We start from the raw sequence: 18,951 nt of genomic DNA on the forward strand, positions 1-18,951 counted from the left end.
CGTTCCACGTGCCCTTCACAGAAAAGGGCCAGGTAAGGGCTTCTCCCTCTCCACCCTGGCAGGAATGTGGTGGGTGGCCCCACCCTGAACAGGAGAGCTGTTCCTACTCGCTGCAGGAGGTTGGTCCCCCTGCCCAGCTGCCAAGTGCCCAGCCCAGCTTGGGTCTGGGCTGGGACCTGCTGGAGCTGCCTCTCGCCTGGGTCTGTTGTCTGGGCCTCGGGGGAGCACCAGGCTGGGTGTGGCTCAAAGTGGGAGCTGCTTTGCTTGCTGGAGCAGTAGGAGGATGGACCCAGGTCCCGGCCAGGGGAATGAGCCCACACTTTTCTGCTGCTCCCTAGGGAACTAAGGTTGAGGTCTGGGGTCCCTTCTGGACAGCGCTGACTTCTGGCCATGGCCTAGGAAGGGACAGCATAGGAGACAGCAGATGGCACAGCTGTGGGTGTCACCCTGTCCTGACAGGCAGCCTTCTCTCCCACAGACTCCTTTGTGAACAGCCAGGAGTGGACCCTCAGCCGCTCAGTGCCAGAGCTTAAAGTGGTGAGTGAGGCGGGGAGGGTCACGCAGCCCTGGGGCTGGGGGTGGGGCTCGGCTTGTAGTGGTGGTGGCCTGGGCATTGCTCCCTGCCTCCAGTCCCCTCTGTCCTCCGGGCCTCTCCCTGCAGCCCTCCTCAGGGCCCGCTTCCCAGCCCTCAGCGCCGCTCCCTGTCAGTTCTCATGGTTTCTGCCTTTCTTGCCCTGTCTCCCTCATGCCCTCTGACCGCTGCTGTCACCCCTTCCTTTCCCGCAGGGTATTGTGGGGAACCTGTCTAGTGGGAAGTCGGCCCTTGTGCACCGCTATCTGACAGGGACCTATGTCCAGGAGGAGTCCCCTGAAGGTGAGCATTATAGGCTGGCCTTGCTGCCCTCCCTCCTTCCTGTTGTTTTTGTGGGAACAAGGGATGCGAGCCCCTCTTCCTCCTCCTCCTCCTCCTCCTCCTCCTCCTCCTCCTCCTCTTCCTCCGAAGCTGTGCATTTCAGCCCTGCTTGGCCCCGCAGGCGGTCCTCCCAGCCTTGGGCCTGACCATGCACTCTGTCCTAGGGGGGCGGTTTAAGAAGGAGATTGTGGTGGATGGCCAGAGTTACCTGCTGCTGATCCGAGATGAGGGAGGCCCACCTGAGCTCCAGGTGAGGCTCCTGACTAGACCTTGGCCTGCTGTGTGTGTGAGAGAGGAGAGGGTGCAGAGTTTGCCCACAACCAGGTGAGGCTGATAATTGTGTTTGGTACCCCCTAGTTTGCTGCCTGGGTGGACGCGGTGGTATTTGTGTTCAGCCTGGAGGATGAGATCAGCTTCCAGACGGTGTACAACTACTTCCTGCGCCTCTGCAGCTTCCGTAACGCTAGCGAGGTGCCCATGGTGCTGGTGGGCACGCAGGGTGAGCGGGCCTGTGGGGCTTGGTTGGGTCCCAAGTGGGCAGGTATGAGAGTGCCTAGCCGCCCCCCTCCCACCCTGTGTTGACTGACCCTGTCCTGTGGCCCCAGAACAGGCGCTTTATCCTGCCATCGCGTGATAGTTGGGTCCACGGTTTTTGAGATGAATTACTGGCAACTGAGTAGTGGCTTGTTTCTGCTCAGTGAGTCTGGAATTAGCTGGAACAAGGCCCTGGACACCCATGTCCTCATGCTCATGCCCCCTCTGACCAAAGGCCCTTCCCTTCTGTACCCCAGCCTCTCAGCAGGCTGAGTAAATCCTCCCTCCCCGCTCTGCAGACGCCATCAGTGCCGCCAACCCTCGGGTCATTGACGACAGCAGGGCCCGCAAGCTGTCCACAGACTTGAAGCGTTGTACCTACTATGAGACATGCGCCACCTACGGGCTCAATGTGGAGCGCGTCTTCCAGGACGGTAACTCCGGTGCTGGGCGGGACAGCTCCTCCGCAGTGGGGGTCACAGAGCAGCCCTCTGGCCAACAGGGCCATGTGCTCTAGGGGAGGGGGGACTCTAAGCTGGGCTTCTCCCTTCTCCCCAGAGGGCTAATTGACTCTACTGTCCCCTGCAGTGGCCCAGAAGGTAGTGGCCTTGCGGAAGAAGCAGCAGCTGGCCATCGGGCCCTGCAAGTCACTGCCCAACTCCCCCAGCCACTCAGCGGTGTCCGCCGCCTCCATCCCAGCTGTGCACATCAACCAGGTGCGGCCAGCCTCCCCGTGTCCAGCTGCGTTCGTCCCGCCTCGGCCGCTTCACCATCCTGTCTGTCTGCCTGCCTGAGTGTCCCTCCTCATCTGGTCTCATGCAGCCTGTGCCGCTGGCCTGGCCTCATCTGCACCCCTTGGCGGCTGCCTTCCTGCTAGCGCCCTGCCCACCTGCCAGTGCCTCGCCCCTGCCCGCCATCCTCTGGCCCTGCAGCACCATCAGCTGAGGTTGCACAGCGTTTACCCTGGTCAGTGCTGTGAGGGCTGTTTCAGGAGCCACTGTCCATGGAGCAGACTCAGGAGGCACAGAGACGTCCTGTGGGCCCGCAGGGGACAAGTCCCAGGCAAAGCCAGGAGTCATGAACAGGCCCCCCCAACTGTGGTCCCTGTCAGCGTTTGCATTTAGAAGGGCAGTGCTGCTTGCCCCAGAGGGACCAGTGGCTTTTGTGCCATGTGGAGTTCCAGAGGTGCTTCTGAGCCGGCCTCTCTCCCGTCATTCCACCCGGACGCCTGTCCACTTCCTGGCCTGCCACCTGGTTATTTTTCTGCCCTTGGCACACAGGCCAGAGCTTCCTTCTGTAAGTGCGCTTGCCCCGCTCTGTCCCCTGATGGGCGGGAAGCCCTGGGCCATCCCAGGTCCAGCAGACAGACACTGCTTTGCTTCTGCCAAGGGTCCACCCTGGACAGCAGCTTCCTGTTGGCCAGCCTGGTCGCTTTGGCAGAGGGGCCTCCATTAGCATTTTAGAAGGCAGCCAGGCTCTCCCTGTCAGCGTCCCACGTGGACTAGGAAAGGAGGGACATAGGCATAAGTCTTCCTTCACGGTCTGAGCAGCTCCGCCTCCAGTGTGTCCTGGACCCAGCCCAGGGAGGCTTTGACTGCCGGCCAAGCAGGCATGGCTCCATTGTTCCTGCTGTAGGTTAGGGTTTCAAGGGGCTTCCCTGGCCCTGGGCTGAGTGTGTTCCCAGCCCCGGAGTGGACACAGGCGTGCACTTCCCCATCCTCTCATCCTTTCTGTCTTTCCTCCCTTCCCCGGCTTTGGCCCTTCCTGCCGCCTCTTCTGACAAGTGGCCTGAGCTCCATTCTGTGCTCAACTTCAGCCTGGGTCACACACATTCCTCACAAGCAGACCTCACCCTCCCCAGGCCCTGAGCCTTGACATATTGTCACCGATTCCAGGGAGCCCATCCAGGGTGACCAGCGGCCTTGTGCCACACCCACCTGTGAGCCAGGACGCCACCGTTCACTTTCAACCTCTGCCACTGATTCCGACTTGCTAGCCATTCCTCTCATAGCTCCCCAGTTGGCATAGCCAGCAGCCCCAGACGGTGATGATGGGACCCTGCTGGTCTCCAGGCCATGTTACCTCTTCCCTCAGTACCGTCTATAGGAGCTAGCATCCTCTCCTGCTGTCCCGTGAGCCCCAAGCCAGGTACCCCATTACTGCAGGGCTCCTGGGCTCCTGCCTGCCCCTGCACCCCACACCAGAGCCGCCTTCAGCAGCCCTCTCTGTTCTTAGGCCACGAATGGCAGCAGCGCCTTCAGCGACTACTCATCCTCAGTCCCCTCCACCCCCAGCATCAGCCAGCGGGAGCTGCGCATCGAGACCATCGCTGCCTCCTCCACCCCCACACCCATCCGCAAGCAGTCCAAACGGCGTTCCAACATCTTCACGGTATGTGCCCGTGCCCCGTCCAGCTAGGAGGGGAGCGCCCTGCAGTCTCCATCCCAGACAGACACACAGTCCAGCAGGTACTGATAGGTGCCCTTGGCCACACCCAGACGATGGCTCCTCTGAGAGCCCAGCGTGGGCTGCCCTCCACACATCTTCATGGCCCCACCGGCCCTCCACACACATTGTCCCTCTCCCTGACCACCTAGGGCTCTTCGGCCAGCCGGAGAGACCTCCGGAGGCATCACCCTGGATTTCAAAATTGTATACCCAGGCCAGACACAAAGGGCTAGTGGCAGAGCGAGAGCCGGGGCCCGGGCCTCCTGTCCACATTCTGTCTTCCATTACCCTGTGCTTCCTCCCACCACCTCTGCAGCGGTCCATCCAGCACAGCTTTAGACATCTGCCCCAGGCCTCACAGCCAGGGCCCTCTCTGTGTGCCTCCCATGGCTTGGGGCCCAGCCTCTGAGTTCTTAGCTGTCTTAAACCTGCTGTTTGTCATGCCCAGTATCTAGCATCCGACACACAGCACCCACCCTCACATGCTCACCCTCCCACTGGGACTTGGCTGGACCATTCCAGGACCTTGGGTCAGACACAGGTTGGTGAGCTGCCATGCGAATTTTCAGGAGACCGCCCTGTCCTCCTGCGCCACTCCATGGGTGTTGGGGCGGGGCTCTCCGCCCGGCCCTGCGTCCTGCCTGCCAGCAGCCCCAGCTGGGCTCCCAGGAACCAGCCCAGCTGATCAGCGCTCCCAGGGCTCGCCCATTCATTCTCGCCTCCACCCCAGTCAGCACACATCTGCCCAGTCTGCCTGCCTCTGTCCTCTGTGCCTGCCACATGCTCCTTCCCTATTTCCGCTGACCGACCCTCTTTATGCTGCCAGCCGTCGTCGTCACACCTCGCCTTTCCCAACTCTGACCCTGCCTCGACTCAAAGCTTCTTGTTTCTGTTCATGCCCATTGAGACTCATAGGGCCTGGGGCTGCTTGCTTTTGCTCACACCTGCTGCTGCTGCTGCTGAAGCTTTGGGTCCCTCTGTTTGCAATGACCACCGTCTGTGCCCTCAGTGCCTGCTCCCATGCACCATTCTTAACCTCCCCCTCCCTCCGCTGCTCGCCCTGCACACCTGGGCACGCCCTCCTCCTCTGTTCGTGCCATGCCCAGCCCCCGGCCTCCTTGCCCTGGCCCTGTCGTGCTTCCTGCCCCATGTCCTCTATTGCCTGCTGCCCTCTGCTGCCTCCACCTGTTGGTCACCCGTGGGCCCTTCCATTCTCTCCATCTTCACGATGGCAACCCTCTTTTCCCCTCCTTCCATTGCTTCCATGGTGACCTCCCTTGTGCCACTGTCCCCCAGTCAGCCTTAGGACATGCCTCCCTGTCTTGGAGGGTGCACCTTAGAACCTCCCCTCTCATCGTTGCTATCGGGGCCACCTCCTCTCCTTCCCTGTCTCCCCAGGCAGAGCCATGCCTGCTCTGGGGCGGGTGTCCTTGTGACCCTCCCGCTGCCCCCACCATGACTTCATTGCACTCATTGTGTGGTCACTCTTGCCCTGGTTCCCACCATGGGCATGTGCCCCTCTGGGTTCCTGGGGACCCTCTAGTTGGGGGCCTTTCGGCTCGCCAGTCTGGCTGGCGCAGGCTGCACCCTACTACCCCTGTACTCCCCTGGTGGCAGCGGTCCCACCCACCTTCCTCCTCCCTGTGCCAAAGGGGCAGAGGCCATGGCACCCAGCGGAGGCCTGGGGCAGGTGTTGACAGCGGAGCTGCGGGCAGTGGCCTCGGGCCCTGTTCTGCCGGCTCCTTGGCTGTGAACCCCTTCATGCTGTAGTCCCCTGTCCCCTGCTCATGCCTGTGGCTCCTGGCAGCCTGGGTGAACAGGAGGGACATGGGGCCCAAACATTCTCCAAGGCCGAGATGGACTTTTGGCTGCCCTGCCGCCTCCTCTCCCTCCTCCTCCTCTCCCTCCTCCTCCTTCTCCACCTCCTCTTCACCCCACTGCTGCCTCGGCTTGCCTCGCCCCAGGCACCTGGGTCTCTGTCCTCACCAGTGCTGACTGACTTACGCGGGGCTTGAGTATAACTTGCCAAAATCTTTATTCTTTCGATATTTGCAGATATGTGCCACTGTTTCCAACTTTTCATCAACAAAAAGGCCTTTCCAACTCCTTCCAAATTAGAAGACCAGGTGGTGACACACAGCACCTCTGGACATTCTCCCCTGTGCGGGGCCGGAGGCGGGCCGGGCCCTGGGACTGCTCTCAGATGAGAAGCGGCCGCGCGCTCCCCACTCCAGAGACCCACAGGAATCTTTGTAACTAACCCCCAACCCCAGGGAAGGCTAGGAAGCTGGAGCCCGCGGCTGGGGGCTGCCGGGGACCAGGCCCGGCTGGACTCTGCGCCAGGCCCACTGCATGGACAAGAAGGGAGCTCGGCCCTGCGCCTGCCCTGCCTGCCTGCCGGCAACAAGGCCCAGAGGGGCGGGGCGTCTGAGCACCCTGGCTGGCTGCTCCTGGGGGCGCTTTCCCGCCCCTCCCCCTCCTCTGCTCCTTCCTGCATGGACTTCTGCGTTCCTGCTCCGCTCTGGACGCCAGCCACCGCCGCGCGCTTGCCTTTCCCCCCTCTTGGCCTCCCTGTTTCCTAGGATCCTCATTGGGGCGGCTCTGCCTCAGGAGCCTCGCAGGGGCGCAGGGCCCCCTCTGGCCTTTCTCCTCTCTCTCTCCATCCACTGTGCCCCTTGGGCCACGCCGACGAGCTCGGCGCGACATGCTGTGTGGTGTCTGTGCCGCAGACGGGCCCCTGCCCGTTCACTTCCGGACTTATGGTCTCCCCAGTTGTCGTGCCCTGTGCTCCCAGCCATCCATCCCGCGGTCCCACTGTCCATTTCTCCTTGGCCCGTCCCTTCTCTTACACCCCAGCCCCCTGGGCTGCGCGCCTCTCACGCCCTTGGTATTTCGTGTCCTTGCTCTTTTGTAAGGGGCGGTCCTGGCTCAGTGACCTGTGCTGCTCTGTATGGTGCCGTGTGTAAGAATAAACCCGTTGGAATATTCGTGGTCTCAGTTCCTTCCGGTCCGGCCCTGCCTCCTGCCCCCCACCACCGCTAGGGCCTGTCCAGTCTGGGGGCGGCCGGGAGGGCTCCGGGTTCCAGGTGGGCAGCTGTTCCTCGCCCATCCCAGGCCCCTTTAACATGCCTTTTCTTCTTTTTCTCTTCCAGTCTCGGAAAGGTGCTGACCTGGACCGGGAGAAAAAGGCTGCTGACTGCAAGGTGGACAGTATCGGGAGTGGCCGGGCCATCCCCATTAAACAGGTCAGCACCCCCTTCCCTCGCAGCTGGGAAGGGGCTGAGATGAGGCCTAGGAAATGCTAGGGGATGGTGCTTTTCTGGGCCTGTGTGGTAGGGAAGATGATGTAGGAGGCGGGCACCCCTCCTGTCAGGCCTGAGGTTCTGCTAAGAAGAACGGACCCTCTGGGAAGGGTTCGCCAGACACCTTACACGGGTTGGGCCTACCGCTGGAGGACCCCCTTCTCCAAGCTTTGCCTATACCTCTTCACCACCACCAGGGGGCAGAAGAGAGCCGCCCTCAGTTCTCTTCTGGGTGGTTCTGAAGCTGGGTAACCTGGAGGGGAGACCGCTGTCTCCGCCAAAAGGCTGAGTCTGGGCTCTGTAACCCAGGAAAGAAAGAGAACTCACAAGAGAACCCTGAGTACGCAGAGAAGGACATACTGAGGGCTGGCCTTCCCTTACGTTCCAAGGCACAGTCTTATCCTTATGAGCCTCTGTTCAGTCTGTAAAGAAAAAACTGAGTTGAGGTGTTTCTCCCCAAACTCCTTTCTGAGTCACACTGTCTGCAGGGCTGGCTGCTGAGACCTCCTACTGTGAGTCCCCATGCTAGAAGAGGCATTGAATGATGGGGCACCTTTGTGGAGAGACAGCAGGGTGCTGAGCAGGGTTCTCAGGCTGCTGGCTGGACAAAGGTGGAGCCCAGAGGTGTCCCGCTGTTGCTCGATCAGGAGTCCATGGCCTGAGGTGCCCACCATGGTGGGGGCCGTGGCCTGGGGGTCAGTCTGCTGTACTCACAGGGTGCTGGGCTTGGCAAAGACCCTCTTGGGAGCCAGTGGTTCGAGGTGTGTCTGTAGGGGCCAGGTTGTCTGGTTTTGACCCTGGAGGGGGTTGGTGTGGCCAGAGACCTGAGGTCAGGTCTGACCCTCCAGGCTGGGGCTGCTGGGGCCGGTGAGCAGTGTGACCAGAATGTATGAAAGGTCCATTTAGAATAGAGAGCCCAGAATGTGTGTCAGGGTCCCAAAGGACAGGATGGGGACACTATGTGTGACTCCACTTCCTTTTTCTGCTTCAGCCTTCCCCTGAAAGATCCCTGCACTCATGTCTGGCAGGGGTGGCTCTAGTTGGGTCAGCGTTGAGGACTCCAGGTGAATAGGCCACAAACCTACTGATGGAGGTGTGATCACCTCTGGGGGACTGGGCAAACTGAGCGCCTCCTTGGGGCTTTGGGGAGCCCCTGCTAGGAGGTGTGGCTTGCCTCACAGAGGACTGTCTATTCCTGCTTGGGGGACAGGTGTTTTCTGAGTGTGTGCACGCATGTGAACCTTTAATATACACTCAGAAAAGGGTAGTCCCAAGCTCTTCCTGTCTGGGGTAGAGGTGGCTGGTGATGTGTCTGTTCTCTGAACCCCTGCACATGGAGGGGAAGCAGCAGGGGTGGGGTGGGGTGAGGGGCGTAGTCCTGTGAAGGGGCACCTGGGATGCTGGGCGGGGCCAGGGCAGTTGGCTAGAGGGGCTGGGCATTACATGCCCCTAACCCTCAGGGCCCCTCAGTAGGGCTGCTATGGCTGAAGGAGCCCAGCGCAGTCCAGTCCCTGGGCTGCCCTGCCCGCTGGAGGGAGGTACCGAGGGAGCACATGGGGTTTTGGGGGCTGTGCCTGCCATTGTGGTGGAGGCTTCTCCCAGTGCGGTGGCCATTCCTTCTGCTCCCATCTCCCCCTGCCCAGCGCAGTCCAACCCCTTTCCCGCCTCGCCTGGCCTAGTGTCCCATTCTCCCGACACCGCTCCCTCCCCTCCCCCCTGCTCCTGCTGGGAGTGGAGATTGCATTTCAGTTGCCATTTGCATTCCCAATCAATCCGGACTTCGCAATTAAGCCGGCTGGCGGAGCTGGGAGGGAGGCGGCGGCGGGAACGGGTCCTCTGGGGGCTGTCGCTTCCGCGCCGCTCCCATTCCGCCCCAGATTGCTTCCTGCTTCGCCGCCGTGCGTGGCAGGCTGGGGAGGGAGCGGGAACCCCTGGAGCTCCTTCTCCCTCCTTGGAGCGCACGTGCGCGGGGGCGCGGACTGCGCGGGCGGGCAGCCGTGGTGCCGGCCTCTGGCCTGCGATCAGCAGGTGAGAGGCAGCGGGAGGGGCGTGGGCAGCCGTCCAGGCCCAGCTGCTGTGGTTTCTCTCCCGAACGAGCCGGCGCTGCTCCCACGCCCAAGCTGCCTACTAACGAGCTCGTTACTCTGCCCGCTCCCGGGAGGCCCAGGTGAACCCGGCCACGGTAAGGGTAGGAAAGGGTTCCTGCCCCTCTTCGCCTGCCTCCCGCTGTGGCTGGGGGTTCTCCTGCGCCCAGGAGGGAGGACTGCTGTACATGAGTCCGTCTCCCTGTCTGCTGGGGAAACTGAGGCCCAGGCAGGGACATGACTGGTTTGATGTTAAGGGCTAGCTGGTGGCAGGTGGGGAAGCCAGCGCTGGGCCCAGGAAGGGGGGACAGGACTCGGGTTCTAAGGGTTTGAGAACAGAAGCCACTCTGGAATCTCTGGGGGAAGGCTGGGGGTGTGGGGCCCGTGAGATGAGCACCTGCTGGGGGGTGGGGGGGCATTTCTCACCCTTCCCTGAGGGGGGGCTGCCCTTCGCTCTTTCCTGGCCTCTGAGGGGAGGGAGCAGCTCACCGGGGCTCCTTCATAGGCTGAAGGTTTCAGCCACTGTCTGTCCTGTGAAGGTCCCATTAACACTCACTGTGTGTCTTCAGAGGCACTTTGTGACTACAGGGTCTCCTGGCTGGTGGGGGACCAGGATGTGGCCTCAGGTGGGGGCCACAGGAGGAGAAGGAAGGAGGGCTAGTAAGGATGGGAACTATCTATTGAATAGTGGGAGACTGGGTCCCTCTTGGGGGGAGAGGTCAGGCAGGAAATCCCAGACCCCATGTGCTAGCCTGCTGGCTGAGCCCTGCAGTCCCAGCACAGGAGGGGAGGGGTGGTAGGAAGTGGGTGCACCCCCGCCTCAGGGTCACTGCTGATGTCTGAGGGACCGCCACTTCCTCACACCTGAGCCTCTTAAAAACTCCCAGTTACAGTTGAGGTTCAGTGTGATATAATTTTAAGATGCACAGCACAATGGTAAGACGTTCATACACCTTACAAGTGATATTTCTGGTGCCTACCAGCCGCTAGACATGGTTACATAGTACATCCCTACCTGTACTTTACATCCTTGCGACTGATTAATAAAAATAATATTTTTATTAACCCCTTCACCTTTTTCACCCATCCCCACAAGCCCCTTCGATCTGGTGACCATTGATTTGTTCTCTGTGTCCAAGTTTGTTTCTATTCATTTATTCTTTTGCTTGGGTCCACATGTAACTGAAATGGTCACAGCTGAACCTTTAGTCCCTACTTGCCTATGAGGGCAGGGCCCCCCTTCCTAAAGGAGAAGCCATTGCAGTGTCTGCCCCCCTTTTTGACCGCCACTGGGATGGACTCAGGGAGCTTCCCCATGTTCCTGGCCATGCTGGTCCTAATTCATCCCTGCTGGACCCCCAGTGTGTGGCTCTGTGTGGCTGTTCCCCTGCCGGAGCTGTGTCCGGGCATGCAGGAAGCACAGCCTCTTTTCAGCCTTCATGAGTTTGGGAGGAGTGGCCCACGGGAACCACCACCTGTGTCCAGTCATGGCCGTCCTTTCTCTCCCCAGCCTGGTGCCCGTGCTCCCCCACTCTCTGAGGGAGGGAGCCCAAAACAGTGCGGGCATCTCCTGGGGCTGTCATTAGAGAGCTTCTGTCCAGTCTTGGCTGGCCTCCACATCCGCCAGGTGTCCCAGGTGTCTGCCGTTTGTGTCCCAGGCACTGTCCCCATGCTGACTATATCAGTGACCAAAACACACAACAGTTCCTGCTCATCTGACCTTTACACTCAGCGTCTTACCTGCTTACTTGGTTGCCGGTTCTGTGGCTGGGGGTCCTGATGGCTGTCTGCCCTGGGGTGGTAGGGCTTTCTGCGGATGACTAGGGGGTTTCCTGGCCTAGTCTTGGGGCCACCATGGGGCGGGAGGGGGGTAGAAGGCCAGGGCCCTCCTGGGGTCTCTGTGCCCTTGGAGAGGCCCAGGTGGAGGGAGGGATGGGAAGACAGGCCCCCAGAGAGGTGGCCTTGGGGACTGGTGCCTGTCTGATGCAGCCTCTGTCCTCAGGGCATCCTGCTGAAGCGGAGCGGGAAGTCCCTGAACAAGGAGTGGAAGAAGAAGTACGTGACGCTCTGTGACAACGGGCTGCTCACCTACCACCCCAGTCTGCACGTGAGTCTGGGTGTGGGCCGGCCCCAGGGGAGGCCGGCGCAGCAGAGGGCCAGGTGCAGAGCCCAGGGGCTGACCGTGGGACCCAGGGGAAGCAGTCCCTCGTGTGCCCAAGCGGACTCTCACTCAAGTTAGGGAAGGATCTCGCTTTGGTGATCTGTGAACTGCACAGACCCTGACCTGAGCCATCACTTACCCTAAAGCACCGGGTTGTGTCCAAGCCAACATGTTGGCGAGGACTCTTACCCAGGGGACGGTCACCTGGGCCAGGCTGCTGTGGGCAATCAAGTTCTGTCCGCATCCTACATTCTTGTTGTTGGAAGAGCTGCTTGCATCTGTGTACACAGAATTGCTACAGTTGGGGGTGCCCACATTGCCAGGCAGGTGTCTTTAGGGAGCCGCTCCCGTGGGGGACCCTGGGCCTGGGACCCAGAGAGGGGCACAGGGCCTCCTGGGAGGAGGTGCACGCGGGGGCAGTGTCTGTGGGCAGAGGGGTCTGGGGGGTATGTGGCCTATGGCCTGGGGGGGTCCCAGTGATGGTAGAATGTGGCTCTCCACCCTCCTGTTCCCCTCCCCTCCCTGCATGGCTCCAGCACACAGCTGTCACCAGAATCCATCTCTGTCACCACCCTACTGTGGGGCTAATGAGTTCTCTAGTGGAGCCCCTCAGGCTCAGCATGCGGGCAGCTCCACCCCCGGCCCAGGGCCTGCCTTATAGGGTCCGTTGCCTGCCTTTGCATCTGCACCAGGCGTTGGGGAGGTCCCAGCCAAAAGGCGATAAAGTCCCTGGTCCTGGCCACAACTGGATCCTAAGGATACGAGGCAGAGGCCTGGTGTGGGGAGAACCAGCAGGCAGTCCCCTTGCCGCCTGGCCAGAGCCCAGCCTGGCCCATATTTGATTCCTTGGGCACTGGCCCTTCCCGTTGGCCCAGGGGACAGCACTAGACTTTTTGCTTCTGGTGTCCCTGATCCCACAGGGTGGGGGCTGCTGTCGGGACACCTGGCAGTCGGAAGAGGGGCCACACTTGGGTGACCCTAGATATTTAGTACGAGGGCTCCCCAGCACTGTCCTGTCCCCCACGCCGGTCTCCTCACACTCAGATCTGGTCCTGTCCTGAGCTGGTGACAGCACGAGAGACAGGAGGACAACAGGAAAAGGCCCAACTCTGAGGCACATGGGTCTCAGGAGGTCGGGCAGCCTGTAGGCGCAGTTACTATCCGAAAGAGGGCAGGACCGCAGGATTCCCTAGCAGAGTGGGCCCAGGGTCACCAGGTCCAGGTCCAGTTCCAGGTCCAGGCCAGGCCAGGCTGGGCCCACACTGGCGCCTCTCAGCTCCTCCCCCTACCCCCAGGCAGGAGGCAATGCCCTCTGCTTAGGCTCTGTCTTGTCCACTGAGCAGGGGACTGGCTTTTCTGAAGCATCCATTTCCCCCCACTGGCATGTGTGTGGGGGTGGGATGGGGGCCCTTAGCTTTTACCCTTTGCGTCACTCCTATTTGGTCCTTCTGCCTGTGCTGGCTTAGCTGGGTGCTGCGCTGTCCCCTGATTGTGGAGGAAGCCCCCAGTGAGGGGAGGGGTCTTGGGACAGAAGAGAGGGCTGGGGCTGAGTTAGGAAGAGAGGGTGAAGTCCCGAGGGAGTGAAGTACACATGAAACTGCAGAGCCTGTCAGAGTCACCCAGCCAGGGGCTGGGCTATGACCGGGACCTGTGACTTGACCCTAAGCTTCCCCGAGCCCGCCCTTCAGAGCTTCCTGAGAGTCCCTGGAGAGTTCGCATCAGGGCAGGTGTTGCCCAGACTTACCTGTCACACAGAGGTGGCCAGCCGGGCACCTGAGCTCCTTGGAGGCCCTCCCAGCACTACATGTGCTGAAGTGTGTGTAGCATAGAGTGCTCAGGGGCCCGGGACAGGATCTCAGGGGCTCTCAGGCCTGCCTCTACTCTTTTGCAAGGTGAGCCTAAGAGACGGGTGGGCTGTCGGCCCAGCATGCGGGCCCCAGCAGGGCCCACTTTTCCCGGGGACAGACCAGGGTGGAGTGGGCAACACCTTCAATAGCCTGCGCCCTCTGGCTCTGGGGTCTGAGTGCAGGTCCTTCCCCCATACTGGATGCCAGGAGGAGCTGGCGCATGCAGGTGGTGACATCACGAATCAGATTCAGACCTGTGGTAACCGTGGGAGGCCACGTGGAGGCCCAGCTAGGGGCCCAGCGTGCAGCTGCGTGCACAGGCCTGGGCTTGCTCCCAGCAGGGCTGCCTTGCTTGGGCCACTCCTCCTCCTCCTCTTTCCTCCTCCTCCTGCTCTTTCCTCCTCTTCCTCCTCCTCCTCTTTCCTCCTCTTCCCTCTTCTTCCTCTTTCCTCCTCCTCCTCTTTCCTCCTTCCTCTTCCTCCTCTTTCTTCCTCCTCCTCCTCTTTCCTCCTCCTCTTCCTCTTTCCTCCTCCTTCCTCCTCCTCCTTTCTCCTCCTCCTCTTTCCTCCTCTTCCTTCCTCCTCTTCCTTCCTCCTCCTTCTCTTTCCTCTTCCTCCTTCCTCTTTCCTCCTCCTCTTCCTCTTTCCTCCTCCTCTTCCTCTTTCCTCCTCCTCTTCCTCTTTCCTTCTCCTTCCTCCTCCTCCTTTCTCCTCCTTCTTCCTCCTCTTTACTCCTCCTCCTTCCTCCTTCTCCCCCTCCTCTCCCCCCCTCCTCTCCTTCGCTCTCCTTCCCTGAGTGCCGCTGCACTCCTGTGTTGCTAGCTTACCTGCCTCCCTGTCCCTCTGCCATTTTCGCCAACCTGAGCAAGTTTCTCAGTTGCCAGCCGGCAGCTTAGCAGGTGCCCCGCTGGCCTGGGAGCCCCCATTAGGGTGCCATGCCATGTGGAGGAAAGGCCTTGGGGAATTCCGGTGGGCACTGTGCACAGAACTCCCGGCCTAGCCAGCCCTCCTCAGTGATGGCTCCTGCCCGAGACCCGAGGGCAGCGTGCTGGTGACCCACCTGCTCATGGCGGCTGGTCTGCTGGCAGGGCTGCCTAGGCGCACAGAGGAAGGGCCGCAGGCCGGTCCCAGCCTCACGCTGGATCCTTGTCGGACCCAAGAGAGCCCGCCACAGCCTCCCCCATTTTGCAGCCAGCGGAGCCGTTCACACAATCACCTTCTGTTAATTCTATCTGCAACATCAATTAAATTGTTTGTAGAAACTAATTGAATGTGGCTTAATCACACATCTTAATAGCTTTCCACGCTCTGAACTCGTTGTTAATTCCAGTAATAAAACGAGATGAGAACGCTGGCTGGGTAATTAGCGAGGAGGCTGGGGAAGAAATGGCTGTTTGATGGTGGGTAATAAAGGCAGCCGCGGTGACCGCTCTCCTGAGCCGCCACCGCGTTCCCCATTCTGCTGACGGAGGGAAACGCTGCTGCTCTGCCCGATGCTCTGTCCCTGCTTGGGTGGGCCGGGCTCCATCTCCTGGCAGTGCGGCCTTGACCTGGCCCTGCAGAGCAGAGCAGAGAGCCCCTGACTGCAAGGTCAAGGTGCGGAGGGGCCGGTCCTCTCCCCTGCTGTCAGGGTCTGGCTCCGTGGCCTGCACCGAGTCGCTATGTACCATTCTTATTGGCGTGGGATCAGCCTCTCCTGCCACATCTCGGCCCAGGCAGCCCAGGGCTGCCACGGAGCCTGTAATCGGCCACCACTGCTGTGACCTTCTTGTGAACTAGAGCAGCCCAAGCCCCTCCCCAAGGAGAGGGACAGCAGCTATGGCTCTGACCCAGCCAGCTGTTGAGTTATCTGGGGCGGCTGGTTGGAGCTGTGGGTGTGTGCGGGCACTCAGGGTGGGTCCATGCAGGGGCCGAGCCCACGGGATGCTGGGGCTAGGTACAGGACGCTTCGGGACAGGGACGTCACCCATAGGATGCTGGGCCAGCAGTGGCTGGAGAAGGGACAGAGTGGGCACTGGGGCGACTTTCTGTTTCCTTCCCTGCCACTGTGATGAGGCTCAGCACTGGGGACTGAGGCCTGGGGCTCAGCAGTGTTGGCGTGAGGGTGTCAGAGGGGTGTCCCATGGGTGGTGACTGCTCAGTGACATCTTAGTGACAATGTTCTGTGGTTCTGGGACGTGAAGCAGACACCCTCAGAGCAGCGTGGGCCTGAGGCCAGGCACTTGGTCCTGTCCCTCACAGAGGACTAGGTGGCAGGAAGGCACGGACATAGCTTAGAGACACACACTTCTGGAAGCTGCTCTTCCCTTGGCTGCCCGGCCCTGCCAGTCCTTCCAAAGGGCTGTCTGCCCCTCAGAGTGTCAACCTCCTAAAGAAAAAAAGGTGATCACAGGCCCGGCCAGACCTCCCCATGGTCCTCCCTCTGGTCCCCATCCTGTAGTGACATCCAGCTCAGTAACAGAAATGTAGGAGAGAGGCTGGCCTCGGGTGCTGCTTTCTTGTCCTTGCTCCTCTTCCTAACTGGAGACCCCCGTTTTCTCTTGGCTCCTCGGGCCAGGTGACCCCTTTCCACCTGATACCCTCTTGGTCACGCCCAGAGGGGCGGCAACCTCCATCTGCGTCTTTAAGCAGGGAACACTGTTGTTCTTCCCTGAAGCTAAAAGGTGAGAAGGCAGGAGAAGGTCTGATACCCCAAAGTAGGTTCAGATAGGAGGGCTGGGCCCGTAAGGACGTGAAGTCTGCGTCTGAGATGGCACTCAGGGGTGCTCTCTGGATGCAGAATGTCCCAGAAGTGCTCCTGAGGGAGGAGGAGTTGGTCCTGAGTCTAATCAGTGGGATTCTGTGCTTCTCTCAGGGACACCCCAGTGGGGAGGAATGTGGCAGAGTGGCTAGGCCCGGCAGAGACCCCCAGGCAGGGGCAGGGATAAGGCTGTGCAGTGCAGCCCCTGTGGCCACTCCCCAACAGGCACTCAGGCCGAGGTAGCAATGCTGGGACAGTGATGTGAGGCACTGTGCTAAGGACTGGGCACTATTTGGGCCCTAAAGGTTCTCTGTGCCTCAAGGGGTGGAGGGAGTTTCTGAGGACAGGGCTGCAGAGCCTGGGGAACCTGCTCATGCCAAGCAGCAGCTGTGCCCTGGGTCCCCCCGGGTGCTGACCGGAAAGCGAGGCAGGGGGATCGGTCTTCAGTGAACGGCCTTGGGAACTGGGGAAGCCTGGGCCTGAGTCTGGCTCCACCGCAATCCGCTTGTGCGACGGTGGGCAGACTGACCTTTGTCAGCCTCAGTTTCTGCATCTGTGGAGTGGGTGGTGTAAAGGCTGTGTGAAATGAGGTCGAGTATAGACACATAGCTCCAGTCCAGTGACTGCCTGGCCCTGAAGTGGGAGGGAGAGGTGTGATGATGACACTGGTATTATTACTGCTGGTGGACAGATGCTTGTACCCACTGGTATCTGTGACACCAGGGGCCTGTCTTGTCATTTATGATAACAACAGAAAGAATAAATAAAGGCTTCCCTTTAACTACCAATTGCTGTGAGGTGCTGTGCTAGGGACTGGGCACTGTCTAGGACCTAAAGGTTCTCTGTGCCTCGAGGGGTGGAGGGAGTTTCTGAGGACAGGGCTGCAGTGCATGGTGCTCAGCAACTCAGCCTGGGGAACTGCTCATCCACATCCCGTGGAAGCTCCCCTCTCTTGTTGGCTCTGGCCTCGCTCCCCAAGTCTGGTGTTTGGCCTCCTTTAAGTACCTCCTGGGAAATCTTCCCTAAAGGAGGCCTAAGCCTCAGCTCCCCTCTGACGCTGCCCTGCTCCTGGCTATGTGCCCCCAGCCACACGTGGCAGGGTGTAGTTCTAGGTGTGACCCAGACTTGGGGGCATCCTGTGGACCTCACAGTCCTGCTCTTCTCCTCCCTGTGCCACCCAGGCAGCCTGGCAGATGGGCCTAGAGGCTGACAGAGCACTGCCCTAGAAGGACCTGTTCTAATGGGTTGTCTGTCTGCCCGCGTGACCCCTAGGACTACATGCAGAACGTCCACGGCAAGGAGATAGACCTGCTGCGGACGACAGTGAAGGTGCCCGGGAAGCGGCTGCCCCGCGCCACACCAGCCACGGCCCCCGGCACCAGCCCCCGGGCCAACGGGCTGGCCCTGGATCGGAGCAATACACAGTTTGGCGGGGGCACAGGTGAGGTGGCTGCTGGGGAGTGGAGGGCATTGCCTCCTTTTCTGGAAGAGTAGGGGGGTGCTGAAGCGGGATACGGAAAGGTGTTCAGGGGCCTCACTTTTCAGCGGGGTCCTGCAGGCTCCAAGCACGTGCCTGGCCTTGGCTTCTGGAGCCGCTCAGCCAGGCGCACTGGCCAACATGCTGGCCTTGTAGTCAGAGGCAGTGGCCCACATACAGCCCTACAGGGGAGCTGGAAGGCAGGATGGGCCAGAGAGCCTCAGGCCAACAGGTAGCACCAGGGACCCCAGACCGTCTCTGGAGGCAGGTGATGGTGGGGCAGGACCATGGGCACGCAGGGCCAGCGTCTCAGCCCAGATGCCCCAGGGGGAGAGACAGAGCTAGCAGGGTATCGAGCTGCGTGGGGCCCACCTGGCAGTGTCCTCAGTCTGCAGGGAGAGGCAGGGCCTTTGCTCAGGGAAGACTGAGTATAGAGAGACGTTGGGGGCCCAGCCAACACTGCCACGTGACCAGGGGTCTGGAGAAAGGAGCTGGAGCCTGAGAGTCTGAGCTGAGATGGGGCAGCGACTCCTCGGCCAGTAGGTCTCTGTCCAGATGAGGTGGGCTTGGGTGAAAGGCACTGTGCCTGTCCCCCTGGCCTCTCTAGCTCTAAGCCGCGCTGCTCCGCGGGGGCTGGCCCTCCACACCCAGTCCCTTGCCCCAGATCTAGCTTGGCTTCTGGATCTTCCCAAGATCTTGTGTCCCTGGTGTTGTCCTAGACAACTGGGCCCCATCTTCTCGTGGCCCAGACAGTCCCGCCCTCCCACGTGCTGCCACCATGTTCCTGCCCCAAGGGTTAGCTCAGCACAGTGTGCTGCCCTCCCCCTGGTGTGGGAATTTCTGCTGTCACAACGAACATTCTGTGGACGGGGGGCTTGGGTCCTTAGAATGGTTTGGATAGATCCCAAAGAACTGTCCCACTCCAAGTGCTGAAAGGGCTGCGCACTGAGGAACCCGGGGTTAAGGAAGGTAGGCTGCACGGCGGCTTTCCCTAGTGTGCCCTGCGTTTGAGGTGAAGGCCTTGCGCACTGGGCATCTGGCATGGCGTGTGTGAGGCCCGGGGGGCACTAGAAGGGACTGGGGCACAAACCTGCCCCGAGGGTTCTGCCTGCCAGGCTTCACTTCCCAGCCCTGTGAAGGTGATCTCACCCCCATCGTGTGGCTGAAGAGACGTGGGCACAAGGGCTCAGAGAGGTCCAGTAACTTGTCTGTAAAACCCCACAGTGTGGCAGAGCGAGGTTTGCACCTAAGTGTTCCAGCCTCTCCCATCCCGAACTTGGAAGCCCCTGGGCTGTGTAGAAGGACAGCCGCCGTGGGTGAGGGGAGGAAGCTATGGCAAGACAGACAGCCACCATCGGGGCAGGTGCCTCCTGCAGGGGCTCATGAGGGGACATCTGGCTTGATGGCACAGCCAGAGGCCATGTACTGTGCCCGGAGGGCAGTCAG

General features: G+C 60.8%; 1 protein-coding gene across 8 annotated transcripts in view; it reads left to right on the forward strand.

The window, feature by feature from the left end:
- The window catches only part of AGAP3 (ArfGAP with GTPase domain, ankyrin repeat and PH domain 3), a 47,371-nt gene that overhangs the window by 20,693 nt on the left and 7,727 nt on the right, over positions 1–18,951 (forward strand). For 5 of the 8 annotated variants that reach the window (XM_066237928.1, XM_066237929.1, XM_066237925.1 and 2 more), the window contains exons 2-11: positions 479–537; positions 787–874; positions 1,078–1,163; positions 1,271–1,412; positions 1,747–1,881; positions 2,036–2,163; positions 3,683–3,838; positions 7,048–7,140; positions 11,284–11,388; positions 17,301–17,469. In XM_066237928.1, the coding sequence (XP_066094025.1) occupies positions 479–537; positions 787–874; positions 1,078–1,163; positions 1,271–1,412; positions 1,747–1,881; positions 2,036–2,163; positions 3,683–3,838; positions 7,048–7,140; positions 11,284–11,388; positions 17,301–17,469 (1,161 nt within the window). Of the gene's footprint in view, positions 1–478; positions 538–786; positions 875–1,077; positions 1,164–1,270; positions 1,413–1,746; positions 1,882–2,035; positions 2,164–3,682; positions 3,839–5,950; positions 6,883–7,047; positions 7,141–11,283; positions 11,389–17,300; positions 17,470–18,951 lie in introns of those variants that run through there. The other 3 variants (XM_066237932.1, XM_066237930.1, XM_066237933.1) reach the window with 2 other exon arrangements.

Source organism: Saccopteryx bilineata, chromosome 6 (assembly GCF_036850765.1).
Source record: "Saccopteryx bilineata isolate mSacBil1 chromosome 6, mSacBil1_pri_phased_curated, whole genome shotgun sequence".
Classification (NCBI taxonomy): domain Eukaryota; kingdom Metazoa; phylum Chordata; class Mammalia; order Chiroptera; family Emballonuridae; genus Saccopteryx; species Saccopteryx bilineata.